We start from the raw sequence: 14,551 nt of genomic DNA on the forward strand, positions 1-14,551 counted from the left end.
TGAGCTAACTGGACATCGAGTCATGAAGTGTGGATCGAAACGAAAAATTGCTTTATTTCCTCCCTCGGCAGTTGACTGCATTTGTGGGCGTAACGGGGATATTTGAGGTCAGCATCAGATGCTGACTTCGCTGCCTTTGTACCCAACATGCTGTGCGCCACCTCCCTCTCAACCGGAAACCTGAAAAACAAACATGGCTACTACCCAAGCTACTACCTTATCATACTCTTTATTCTGACACTTATGTATGTAGATATTGAAAATCGAATGGATAAATCAACATTGTAGTATCTCAATATACTGTCGCTAGATCTATTTATAGACTATTTTACGATTCCGCCGTATGACGATCATTTACCGTTCAAATAGCATGCGTAAGCTAAGCGCTAACGTGATGAACATAACTCCCGCCATAGAATCGCCGTAACATCAAATGCGCAAGGCAGCGCACTCGTTAGTGCTGTTCGTAACGGCTGCCTCATCAGCTAACTTCACCTATCTGATCAGTGACCTGTTTATGTAGGAGGAGAGTCATCGAGTCACTGCCTCCCGTTTCGAATTGAGCCCTAGAGTAGCTATAAAATACACATAGGCTACAGACATTTAAAGTTACAAGACTGGACAACAGCTGAGCAGTTTGTGTGCAGGGTGGCCTGTGTCCTTGATAATCATCAGTGCTTTGTGGGTTAAGTTACTTAAATTGCATCACCAGCGACATTCCTATTTAACACTAGGAGTGCGTCTTAATATGCGGCCTTGCCTCCTCCACTTGTGCTTGTCTCCTCCACTTGTGCTTGTCTCCTCGCCCCACCTCCTGGCCCCTCCTCCGTGGAGAAAACGATAAAGTTTCCCAGCTGTCAGCCTAGCCACAACAACTTTTGAGGGACTGTTTTTCATTCACCATCCCAATTGCAAAAGAGAAAAAGACTCTACAATTGAGCTTTTGCAAGATATTGAAATATAATGCTGTTGTCAGTGATGTCATCATGACGAGAAGCAAGTGGAGGAGGCAAGTGGAGGAGGCAAGGTCGCATATTAAGATGCACTCTAGAACTACCACGGAGGGGTCAATTGACCTTTTTACCTAAAAGACCCACAAGAGGGTCATTTGACCCTTTGGACCAGTGTTAATTTCGTGACGAAATATTTTCGTCATAATTATCGTTAACGATTGTTTTTCCCCTGACGACAATAAAACGATGACGAAAAAAACAGCATGCATGCGTTTGTACGAAAAATATAACGATATTGATCCATATTTTCGTCAAAAAAAAAAAAATGTGACTACAATACCACCGGAGACGAAAACCAATAGGAAGCATTTTTGTTAATATGTCACTGAAACATTGAAAAAGAAGTGCCTGCTATTTCGCAAGTCGCGACCCTCATCTCAGCTGCTCCGCGTCTCTCTCCTCCCCTCCCTCACACACACACACGCAGGCGTCTGTGCTGCACACCCGTGACCTTTTTTTTAACAGCAGTAGCCTACTTTTCAGTGCAATCCTGGCTGGAAAAAGTATTGTTGCCCATTTATCCATGACAAAGAAGTTTATGCAGTCATGAAATAGTGGTGGTGCTGTCGCACAGTAGCAAACATCTTACAATACATTTTTGCACAACTTCTCCACTCCCTGTCACTTTCATGAGCATGTTCGCTAATGTTTGTATTTTAAGGGTCTATGTCTATGCGTAGGCAAAAGCCTTCTGATAAGAATCACTGTAGTGCCGATCGCAAAGGATTCGGAAGTGTGGAGTTTTGCAACTTGTTTCAGTCAGGACACTGAGATAGGAAGTGAACGGCCCTTCCACGCTTTCACTGTGATTGCAATTAAGTCTTGCGAATCCATGCAACCATGCACACAACCATGTCAACGAGAGCGTGTAGGCTATGCCATCACAACTTTGCATCAAGCAAATAATATGCAACAGCTTGCAATAGCCTACGCGCACGAGAGAGAGAGAGAGAGAGAGAGAGAGAGAGAGAGAGAGAGAGAGAGAGATGCGTCTTCCAACAAGTGACATTGTAACGCTTGCATACAGTAACCTGGCTACTGTACCCCGCGACGCTGTTCATACCCACAAACATTTTTTCATAACGCGCAGTCCCGTTTCCCCCCGAAGTCCTTCTAAAATATCGACAGAGATTTATGAGTCGCGGCCATTATTTTTTTACACAATGGACGAGCTCTGGCAGTTTTTGACAATATTTTATTTTTTCTTAAATATGACATTTTAATCATTGATTCCCCCAAATGGTATTTTAGTTTGACAATTTTATAGAGAAGTGTAGACAAGAGGAAATTAATGTCATATTTTATTTGACTAAAATTATTTTAGATTTCGTCGACTAAAATTGTATGAATTTTAGTCGACTAAAACTAGACTAAAATAAAAATGATTTAGATGACTAAATTGTGACTAAAACTAAAATTACATTTTCGATAAGAGACTAAAACTAAAACTAAATTTAAAATTCCTGTCAAAATTAACACTGCTTTGGACCCCCTGCGGACACTCCTTTTGTTGTGGAAATGTGGCTGTTAGCAGCTCACAGCTGTCACTTAAGTCACAGAGTCAGAGACAAGCAATTTGCCGTGCAGTTGGCAGCGTTTCGATGTAAGTGCATTAGATTATTCGAGTACTTGCAGGCCTGGGCCCGTCGGCCGAGGAAGGGGCGAACTCGGGTCCCCTCACAGGTCTTGGGGGCCCCAGGCCCGGGGGCAGTTGTCCCCTCAGCCCCCCCTTTAGGCCCGCCCCTGCCTCTAGCCCTAGAAGTCTCTCAAAAAGAGATGAATAAAGTAAAACAAAAACAATCATGTAGATGGGTCATATAGTCACAGCAATGCTGCTCAATAAGTTCTTCACACAGTCAATACGACCCACTGTGGTTCCAAGCCTAGAGTGCATGCATATGCAGATTTTTTGGAGTAGTTTTTGATACAAAGAGAACCGGTGTTCTGTCGAGATATGTTGCCTCGTCGAGATGAGCGATCGGTAGCCTTACTCGATAGTGGTGTTCTATCGATTTGCGCTGCCTCATCTAAATGAGCGACCTTTATTTTCCGTGGAAGACGTTTCAATCGGCCATGGCTCACGTAGGACTATTTTAATAGGCCTAACCATTACTTTATTTATTTCACTGACAGGGGCGTGCAATCGTTCGTGCGGAGTTTAATAAGAACGTGCGGCTGCTGATCTCTAAAAAAAAAAAAAACGTGAGCCTCTCGTTTGAGCAAGTTAAGGAACGTGACATATGAAAGAGACTGAGCTGAGTTTGCGAAAAAAGAGGACTGGAGAATGTGTTTGGGATCAGGGCCTGGCTACGGGTTGTTTAATGCAGTCATTTGCTGTTGGTTTGGTTTCAATGCGCCGTGGGCTCGCAAGGCAAATTGCCACATGAAATTATGTGCTATGGGGATAAACAAGCGCGGTTTAGAGATTCCCAGATAGCAGATAGCGTATTGTGGCTTTGTTTTGACAGATGTCTGTCTTTTAATGACCGGAATCATATTTTCAAAACATCCCCACCAGTGCATTTCTTATTACCATTTTACAATGCAGTCGATTCAAATTCTTGAGTGAAAAGGGTGGAGGGAGCATTTTGACAGCTCAATCAGAGGTGGCGATTTTTTTCCATTTTGCAATGAGAACGCCTCCTCTAGGCCAACATAAATAGTCTTTTCTGATCGATGTTACAATGTTCGAGGCTGAGTGTGTGAGCGATTACGGTTAGGCAACAAAGTAGCAAATGTTCGAGGCCACGCTATTTCGCAGATTTTCCAATTAAATGATCTGCTGGATGATCCACGCTATTTCCCGTTTTCCTCCCCAGGGGATATATCGTAACTTTCAGTCGGTGGACAGGCTATAGGCTAACTAGACTATGGATGACTGGTGGTAACCTCAGGAGGAGATAGGCTACAGTTTGAGTCACTAAAGTTGACAGTCTCAGGGGATCCTATCGTAACTTGCGGTCTCACAATTCGATGGGCAATCACCAATCGCTCATATAGACAGGACACCGGGTCAAATGACCCCTCTCTGGTACTTCTAGGTAGGCAGAAAAATCCTGGTAGTTCTAGTGTGAAAGGCTGAATGTAAAAAAAACAGCTTTTGTGTGAAGAAAAGTGTTGCTATACGACAGTGGTTCTCAAGATTAAAAAAAAAAAAAAAAACACCTCTTGGACCTCATCAGAAGCCTCCCTACGCCCCCTTGACCTCATCATGACCTTGTCAAACTGTATGTCAGACTTCTTATTGCACACTCTGTGTGTGTGTGTATTGTACAAGTCTATTTCAGTACAGTCAATCCGGAAAGTACAGAGAGGTTCACTTTTTTCACATTTTATTATCTTACAGTCTTATTCCAAATGCTACAAATGAATCTCTGTTATCAAAATCCTACACAAATTATTCCATTATGACCATGTGAAAAACAAGTTGTCTTGACAATTTTGAAAATGTATAAAAATAAAAAAACAGAAATCATATTTACAAAAGTATTCACAGCCTTAATACCACCTTTGGCAGCAATTACATTCATTTTTTTCATTTTGAAATGAAAAGGGATTAAAAGGGAGGTCATCTGTGTGTGTTTTAACCCTTCAGTACATTGGAATTGTACATTTTGAGTCTGCACCTGGCTAAAATAGATGGGTGTGAGTTTTGAATTAAATCCTATGGAGAGTATCATGATCTGCTTCTGTAGTCACAGTGCATGTTGACATGCATGCTTCTTTAGGTGTATTTCATATTTCCAATGTTAATGGCATCCATACATCGCTAAACTTAAGCCGGGCATACACTGTGCGATATTTTCACTCGTGGGTCTTAAGCTTCTGCTCACATTGCACGATGGAATTTCACTGTTTAAAAGTTCACAGCTCACGACTCACGTCCTCACACTACACGAGCCGACAGTCGGATGCGAGCGAAATGCTTCCACCGTACGACACGACAGGCATGTTTCCCCGGTCTGCAGGAGGGAACATGCGCACCTGAGGTGGAAATGAAGTCGCGCTCAACAGCGAATCGCACGGCCCTATACATTTGTGCCTGTGAAGTGTCAAATCGGGTCGTAGCACTGATTTAACTGTGCGATTTACGCACGAGCCACGACCAGAATTTCAAACCGTTTTGATTTTCTTGCGACCCTGCGATTGCACGATCGTGAGGCGAAATCGCTTGTCGTTACCCCATGTACACTGCACGATGCGAGACTCACGATTGACCTGCGATTGAGCAAGAAATCGGCCCGACTCTCAAAAAGTCGTGCGAGTGCCAATTCGGGGCAAAATCGGGGCAAAAGTCGCACAGTGTAAGCCCAGCTTTAGTCAGTCCCACAGCCATACTTGACTAGCCAGATGTCGCACTTTTTGTGTAAAACTCACTTGTTTACCATCACACATGCTTGACGCCATCTAAAGCAAATTTGTTTATCTTGGTCTCAAGTGAGATGAACAGACCAAGGATATGGATCACTGGAACCATGTCATGTGGTCTGATGAGACCAAGATAAACAAATTCCGGATTGACTGTATGTTAGTGTTTGAAAACTGCACACGTGTGTGTGTGTGTGTGTGTGTGTGTGTGTATTGTCTGTATGTTGTGAATGACTTTGTCAGAGAAAGATTTGTAAATTCATATATGAGTAGGTTAGTTGTGTGTGTGAGAGTGGGTGTGTGTGTGTGTGCGAGAGAGAGATTATTGTCTTCTCGTCTTATTTAAATGTTTTAGTTAAACTGCATATTGGAGACTGGTCAAACGCAATTTCAAACTTCTGTGCTAATCCTGTTACATAGATTTTTGACAATAAAGTACACTTGACTTGACTTGACTTGATCATAAGCCTGCCAATGGCCCCCCATAAGTCTGTCAACGCTCTCCAGACTCCAGAGAAATAGTACTAAAGATTCATTGAAGTAGCCCTGTGAGCTATGACATACAGTGTCTGGGAATGGAGCTGAATATATCACAACTGACTGTACAGATGACTACATCTTAAAGGGGCACAATGTAGGATGGCGTAGTTTGTGCGGTGAACGTGGGTGCATGGCTCAAAATCTACACCGTCATGTAAAAATGCTGTTTAAATCATCTCGCTGTGAGAATGTTTTTATCACAGAATGCCAGCAGTTGATACAAATCTAAATACGGTATGTAAAACGATTTTTCGTATGAGAAGTGTTTCCCACGACACTCATAGCGGACTACTCTGTCCAAAGTTACATTTGGGGTTCTCTGGCAGCGGACTATGAAAGTGGTCGCGAGAGTCATCATTCACATACTAATGACTCAAATGACCATCGGCTGACTCGGAACAGTGACTTAGGTGCTGTTTCCACGTAGCTGGATATTTACCTTCGCCAGAAGGTTATGTTTTGACGGCCGTGTATTTATTTATTTATTTGTGAATATGTCTGACGGCCGTGTATTTATTTATTTATTTATTTGTGAATATGTCTGTTTGTACTTCGCATAACTCAGTCAGAACTGAGCCAATTTTTATGAAATTTGGTGGGATGATTGGTCATGACCCAAGGAACAATCGATTAGTTTTTGGGAGTGATTGGGTCAAAGGTCAAGGTCAAAATGTTTGCTTGTACTTCGTATAACTCAGACAGAACTGAGCCGATTTTTATGAAATTTTGTGGGATGATTGGTCATGACCCAAGGAACAATCGATTAGTTTTTGGGAGTGATTGGGTCAAAGATCAAGGTCACGAAAAGGTCAAGGTCACGAAAAGGTCACAAACGTAAATTGAGCCGATTTTTATGAAATGTCCTGGGATGATTGGTCATGACCCAAGCAACAATCGATTACTTTTTGAAAGTGATTGGGTCAAAGGTCAAGGTCAGGGTCACGAAAAGGTCAAAAACGTAAATTGAGCCGATTTTTATGAAATTTACTGGGATGATTGGTCATGACCCAAGGAACAATCGATTACTTTTTGGGAGTGATTGGGTCAAAGGTCAAGGTCACAAAAAGGTCAAAAATGTTTTTCTTTGCCAAGCACTATATGCCAGAACAACGTGTGCATGCTGAATTGAATAAGAGGTCAAGACTGGGCCAAAAATGTAATATTACGATATTCCGGTCCGATTCCAATGAAAATAACACCAAAATTTGGAGGATTTATTTTTATCCACATGTTGCGTTTACACCTCAACAGGAGAAAAAAGTACCCTGCTAAAAAAATATCCTGCTACGTGGAAACAGCACCTAATTAAACTTTTAATCCTACATAGAGCCCCTCTAACCCATTGATGCCTACAGTACCTGCAATAAACGCCTGCTGAATGCCTAAGAGCCCTCGTGGAAAGAGTTGCCCTCAGCTTATAAAAACCTAAATATCTCAGCCTCTGATGCACATAAAAACATGAAACATGACTGTAGGCTATTTAGACCCTAAGAACCTCATCTTGCATTAGAAGGTGTTCATTCAGCTGTAACATACCCATGGTCAGGCACCAAAGGCCAAACAACATATACGAGTCATCAGGCTAAAATGTGTTAAAATAGGAATAATGACGTAGGGCTACTTGTCTAGTGCTGTTCAGGTAACAAAGGTCATAGCAATGTGACATATATGATAATGGGCTTCACACTTGTCCTTCGATCAGGGGCCAAGACTGCCCCTCTCCTGTGCTCACTCACCCCACTTTTTTGAATCGCGGGAGGCTGTGAGATAACTGATGGGGGGCACTCCGGTTCTCCTGCAGTATTGAGGTACAAGATTCCTCCATGCTTGCGTGCCGGATTGGCTGCGCGAGAATGTGACAATTGTGGTCTGGTGTGAGTATATAAGGGGCTCTGTGGAGAGACAATAGCAGTGTAATCCTCAAACAGCACTGAACCCAAGACCAACCAACTTCAGGGAGTCATCATGAGTCTGGCCAGCTTCAAGCGTAATGCTGCCGTGGGGCGCAGGTTCGCATCTGACAATGTGCTCTCTTTACATTGGTGCCAACATGAGATATGTATCCGAGAATGTATGCTATTTGACAAAAAATATTGTATGACACAAGTCGTCACTAGCCAAATACTGAGTTTATCATTTTCACGACCAAAGCAGCAGTGGCAAAAGAAAAATATAATACATGTTTTATACTCTTATCTGAATTGAGATATATGCCAGCTTAGTCTATAGTGAGTGACCCAATTGCTGTGTGCTCTTCACCACAGAAGCGGTGCCATCATGAGCATGAGCCTGTGTGTGAGCGGTGCCACTGGGGAACTGGATGCGGCGTCCGCAGAGAACCAGGCCTTCCTGGACACCCGCACCTCCGAGAAGCAGGAGATGATCACCCTTAACGACCGTCTGACCAAGTACATCGAGAAGGTGAGGCGAGCAACAGACTACACCCCATCTCTGTTTCTTTCAATTTACCACCACAGACATCATACATGAAGACTAGATACGTCATCGCGTATTTCAAGCACATCCGCACAGGTCGGCCATATTAGCGCAGCCTAAACTCTCCACAGACCCCCGCTACACCTGAAGTAAACTGAAGAATTGAAACGTTGAGATACTTAAAAATGTATACTGTTGCTTCGCTGAAATATTGACACGTGTATATAAATGGTAGGGCTCCTTAAAACTTAAGTGTAGACTGGGGTAAAACGCCCAAGAGATGCATCCCACTTAGCCTATTGTCCAAACATTTAGATATACCTACAGCAAATACACATTTTAACCATTGCTGTGCATTACGTTGACGGCATGGATATATTCATTGCACCAAATTAAAGACGACAGAGATGACGTACTGGAAGAGAGATGTACAGCGCAACAAGTTCATTCTATCTGGATGGCTTTAGCGTCACGACTCATTTTGAACACAAGGTGGAGCTGTCGAAACCAAAGCATATACTACAAGTGAACGTTTATTTGTTATTTTACTGAAAATATAAAAGATTACGTTGTGCATTTGTTTATGGGATCTATCTAATTACATGAATAAGCCTACTGAACTATATTATACATGATTTTAGACCTATGTACATAATAATATAATGTAATATAATATAATAATATTGTGAATATTCATCACTATGCAGTATCAACATATACTTTCGTTTGGAATTTTTTATACTGTATAAAAAAACAACCCTTTCGAAAATCGATATAAATTTGAGGGAATTATGGCCATCTGAAGAGTATACAACACCCAAAACTCACTGCAACTGGTTGAGCCAGAAGGCTGCTTTAACATGGCCGCCATGCGCGGACGTTCGACTTGCATGACGGGAACGCGGACGACGCATCTAGTCTTCATATATAATGTCTGTGTTTACCACTTTCATTCCCTTCCGCCCTTCCATCTTTATAATGTGTGCGTGTGTGTGTAACAGGTGCACTCCCTGGAGTCTCAGAACAGGAGTCTGGAGGCGGAGATCGAAGCGCTGCGCCGCGGTCCCTCAGGCCTGTGCATGGTCTACGAGGAACGAATGAGAGAGATGAGGAGGGTGGCTGACGAGATGATGGCTCAGAGGGTGAGTGAGGCTGGCTATTGTGCACCAGGATCTGGTGATTGCTGCTGAAAATGCCATGGGACACACATGTATATTAACCAGAAATATTCTACCATAGTATAAACCGTGTAACCCATGGATTCCTACATGGATGATCCTGTGATCACTGGTTGATTGAAGATATATTAGTTCGTAGCGAGTAGCATTAGCATGTGCTAACTAACAGTGCAACTAACAGTAAGGTTCATTATTCCGGTACGTCGACGCAGCTCGCCGGATTGGATGCATTGTGTCGCTGTGTTGCCACTACGGCTCGAGTGGCCCAGGAGTTATATAGAGGAAGTATATTCAGCAAGATTTCTAGGCGTATTTATCATATAGCAAATCAACTGCCCCTAAATTTCAGCACAATGTGTTCTTACCAACCTCAGGATGTTTTTTTTTTTCCACACACAGTTTGCCCTGGCGTTATGGTTGAAATAGAACACAATCATTTGAACCAAGCCACCATCAGCGCATGCATCATAGTTTTTTGTAATCTACATTTTGTAAATCCAAAAGTTTGATAGCTGTCAACAATATACTTGTAACTAGGAGAGAAATACACCCTTGTGATGACCACAGGTATCATGGGACATCTTCATGTGCTCTACAGTCATTGGGTAACGCAGTACGGCTGCCGTGGGACATAAAATTTCCATTCATTTGAAGCGAGGCCAACTTTTTGAAGTGCCGCAGGTCCCTCACTCGCTGTGCCGGAATCCCAACATGCTTTGCGAGCACGGCAACAATGATCGACTGACAGTATTTAACAGTGTATTGAATGTTCTCTCCCTGCAGGACCTGGCGGTTGCTGCTAAGGATGCCATGGGTGTCCAGGTGGAGATGCTGAAGGCCAGGTACAGTGAGGCTCTGGAGGCCCACGAGAAGGCCGAGAGGGACATCGAAGCTGTCCGGCCCGTAAGTTGGAAAAAAATTCCCAAAAACAACAGCGTTTAAACATGACCCAGATGGACAGTAAAGCCTTCCGCCCTGCAAGTCAAAACCAATGGTACTGCACAGGGTAATGGTAACGTAAAGTATGAGCCAGATGGACAGATCTCTGACTGTGTGCTTGTGACTTTGTTCTCCACAGGATGTCGATGCTGCTACTGCTGGCCGCATCGCCCTGGAGAAACAGCTGGATAACCTGGAGCACCAACGGGAGTTCCTGCAGAGGGTCCACAAGCAGGTGTTGACACACACAAACATGCACACCCACACACACACAAACTCTTTTTTAAAAGTATGTTTTTGGGGATTTGTGGGCCTTTACTATGACAGGATAGTGTGAGAGGATACAGGAAATGAGCTGGAGAGAGACATAGGGTAGGGCTGGGAACGGCCGGACTCCCCATGGGCATGCAAGCTCAAATATGGGGGGCTTAGCGCGCTGCACCATTGTCTCCTGTGGAGCGACATGCCTCACTGAGCTAGTTTGCTAGCTAGGCTAGGTCCTCCAAGTGACACAACACCTTCCCTACTCATTTCTTGTCTCTCTCGCTGACCTCTCTGGTTAACACAAGTTTAAAACCCCCAAAAATGTACAATGTATTAAAAGACGAAAGTTTGTCTCCCTTTGCACAGGAAATCAACGAGCTAATGACTCAAATCTACAGCTGGGTGGCTAAGGGGAATATGGCGTTTGCTGTGTCCCACGTCGGCTCTACAAGCAAGTACATGGCGGCCATGAAGTTACAGGTACAGTAGTCTTATGCCGTGTACAGACCAAGAGCGAAACTGAGTGAACGAAGCGACGGAAGTCATTATTTCTCTATGGAGGGCACGTGATCTGCGCTACCAAAGCGAGTTCGCCAGGAGCGAAGCTTCTTGCGCGACCAGAGCGAATTTTGACGATTAAACTAAATCTAATCGCAGGCGAATTCGCTCTGACGCTGTTCGGCGAAAACCAATCGGAACGTTCATATCTCCGAATGTCCCAGGCTGTCAAGGCAGAGCTGTTATGTGATCAGCTGAATCAAACATGTCAATGCTGGGTTTGGAGCGAATACAGCGAATTCAAGGCGAAACTTCTGCTACCCACACTACCAGGCAGCGTAGTTCGCTCTTGGTCTGGACACGGCATTACGCTCCGCAAGCACCACAGACTAGCAGCGCTACAGGAATTACAACAATCCCCTAACAATGGAGCTACACACATCTTCTACAAATTGAGACGCTAAAGATTTTACAAGGATACAGACTCAATGTTGAATTTTCAAATTCTAAGTTTTAAATTAAAAATCAGTCAATAAATGAGCTCATGAGGTTGGTTGCTTAGCATCTTGCTCCTTCTCACAACACTAATATTTGTAAACAAAAAACCTATTGTATGTATACAATAGCTAGAATCGCTCAATAAATGTTGCGATATCTGATTGGACGAACCACACCGGGAAGGATGTCAGTTTACATCATCCCTCTCCCTCATGTCATATTGTTTAATTCCGAAGTCATGCCAAGTGAACAGTTTAATATTTAAGTGTTGTGTTAAGTTCACATGAAAAGCTAAAATAATGGGGATGTCATTTCATTTTTTTTATTTCTCTGCAGGAAATGGATGCATCGTACAAGACTCAATTCCAGGACATGTCGCGGACGTCAACGAGACACTTGGAATCTATCTGCAGCGCCAGAGAGGAGATCAGGGGGCTGAAGACAGAGGTGAGGCAGGGCTCTCAACACAGACCTTCTCTTTAAAGGTGCACTGTGTAATATTTTAAGTACATTATTTCCAGAATACATGCTGCCCATTCACAAATGTTACCTTCATCATGAATATTTACCACCACCATCAAATTTGTAGTATTCGTTATGCCTAGCAAAATGGCATTTTTCATACATGAAAAGGTGGAGCTGTTTCTTGTCTGCCATTTTGAATTTCCAGAAATTGGCTTTTTCAGTCGCAAAATGTACTGTACTTTTGGTCACTGTAGTAAATATTAGTTTATTACTTAGTAAATATGAATGAAAAGATCATATTTAGCAGGTAGCACAGTTTCAATGAGCACCATAGTTGCAATACCTGCTCTGGCCACCATCCTACACAGTGCGCCTTGAAAAACACCCATTGATATGGCCATGAGACAAGCACCTTAGGGACTGACTGTTGCACGGGAGACCCAGGTTTGATTCTGGTCTGGTGTTTCCCGAATCTCTCTTTCTTCCATTGCTTTCTAACCTCTTCTTAAACTGTCCTGTCCAATGAAGGCAATAAACGTCCAAAAACACCCATTTACATTACATTACGCTTAGCTGATGCTTTCAGGCAATGCATTTTGAGGAAATGTAATCATTACATTTGTTTAGAGAAAAACGGCACTCTCATCTGCAATTGTATTTATTTATCAGAATAGCACAAGATATAGACAAAATGTTTCAGCCTAAGCCATCTTCAGCCTCTACCGGTACTTGGTCCCCTCCTACACTGTGTGAACTGTGTGTGTGTGTGTGTGTGTGTGTGTGTGTGTGTGTGTGTGTGTGTGTGTGTGTGTGTGTGTGTGTGTGTGTGTGTTTAGATTCGTAGTAAGGAGGGGGAGATGAATAGGCTGATGACCAGGAGCGAGGTTCTGGAGGCAAAGCTGCGTGATGCTACCGAACGCTACAGGACCGAGGAAGAGACTCTTCAGGTAAGCTCCACCCCCTAGGGTCACCACGGCAACCACCAGCAAAGATGGTGCTAGGAACCGTATTGCCAAACTATTGGAGGAGAGACAGTCGATGGTGCTAGTAACACAATTAAACTATTAAAAGAATGTGAATAGTCTGGCCATATTATACTACAAGTATGTGTTATACAAGGACATTATGATTCATATTAATAATCTTTCTTCTACTTTCCACAATATACGTACCACAATTTTATGATTACATGCTAATTACTTGTATCTTGTACTTATAGCTTCCATTTGGCAACTTTGAAATAAATGAGCTTTCTTTGTGTCCTCCAGGCCAGAATTGATACTTTCAATCAGGAGCTGAGTGCCATCAAGAGCAAGATCACAGTGACGCTGAAGGAATACCAGGAGCTCCTTAATGTTAAGAAGTCCTTGGAGATGGAGATCACAACCTACAGGTCAGACATGTCTCCATGCCCTCCTTGTAACCTCATGTTACTGTTACGATGAATGACTTGTAGGTCTGCATGAGCAATCTACAGTAGATGTTGAAGAGGTCTATTTTTGGGAGTTTGCTGAGATTACAAATACTAAATACTTGTATTTGGTTTACAGACATAGTTGGTAACTCACCACATTTCTGCTGTCAATGTGAAACACAACACTCTGATTCAGACGATGTACTAAAGTTCGTAAAATACATTCATTTTCGCACTGAATGAAAACGAAGGCCATACTCTTACTGTACTATATATTTGCTCTTGTATCTACTGTATCCTGCAGGAAACTGATCGAGGGTGAGGACAGCCACCTGAACAGCATGGTGAGCTGCTTGCCCCTCAAGATGGCAGGTGGCATGATGGCCATAATGGCATAATGTCATGATCCAGAGTGACACACAGGAACGAACCTTCAGAATTTCTGGAGCGGTCACCGATGACGACCTTTGAGGAACATACAAGTTACAAGTTAAAACGAGCAGGAAAACTCTAATACCTCTACCTGCTACAGAAACTTCCTGTATAAGAATGCCACATAGACAGAACTGGCCTTTTTGCAGGCACATTCAAATCAAAATGGGTTAAACTAGACCTGCTTTCATTTCCTCTTTCCTCCCGTGGCACACCAAGCAAACAAATAAACAAACCAGTGAGTGAAAATCTTGTCTCCTGTTTTAATTTATCAGAAAATAATGACTACAAGCAGTGTGTGAAAAGAATATCGGATTCATGCCAAATGGGTTGTATCTAGATGTGAAACCACTATCCACCTTGTTATCATTCATTCATTCGATTCGAAGGACAATGCACATTAATCAATACATCAGCTAAACATCAACATTCCAGAGTTAGCATAATCACTAAATTTCATCCATGGTCCTAAGACAGATACCCATAATAAAACAAATAATGAAGAA

At 42.9% G+C, this 14,551-nt stretch overlaps 1 protein-coding gene across 1 annotated transcript; it reads left to right on the forward strand.

Annotated features, from left to right (window-relative positions):
• Positions 1–7,886: 7,886 nt before the first annotated feature.
• On the forward strand, positions 7,887–14,261 carry LOC134468243 (desmin-like). Its single transcript, XM_063222185.1, has 10 exons — positions 7,887–7,930; positions 8,186–8,342; positions 9,359–9,499; positions 10,319–10,438; positions 10,614–10,709; positions 11,105–11,218; positions 12,071–12,181; positions 13,036–13,146; positions 13,468–13,592; positions 13,918–14,261. Exons 1-10 carry the CDS (start codon positions 7,887–7,889, stop codon positions 14,009–14,011), a joined length of 1,113 nt encoding a protein of 370 aa, XP_063078255.1. The 3' UTR covers positions 14,012–14,261.
• Positions 14,262–14,551: the final 290 nt, after the last annotated feature.

This window comes from Engraulis encrasicolus, chromosome 18 (assembly GCF_034702125.1).
Source record: "Engraulis encrasicolus isolate BLACKSEA-1 chromosome 18, IST_EnEncr_1.0, whole genome shotgun sequence".
Classification (NCBI taxonomy): Eukaryota; Metazoa; Chordata; class Actinopteri; order Clupeiformes; family Engraulidae; genus Engraulis; species Engraulis encrasicolus.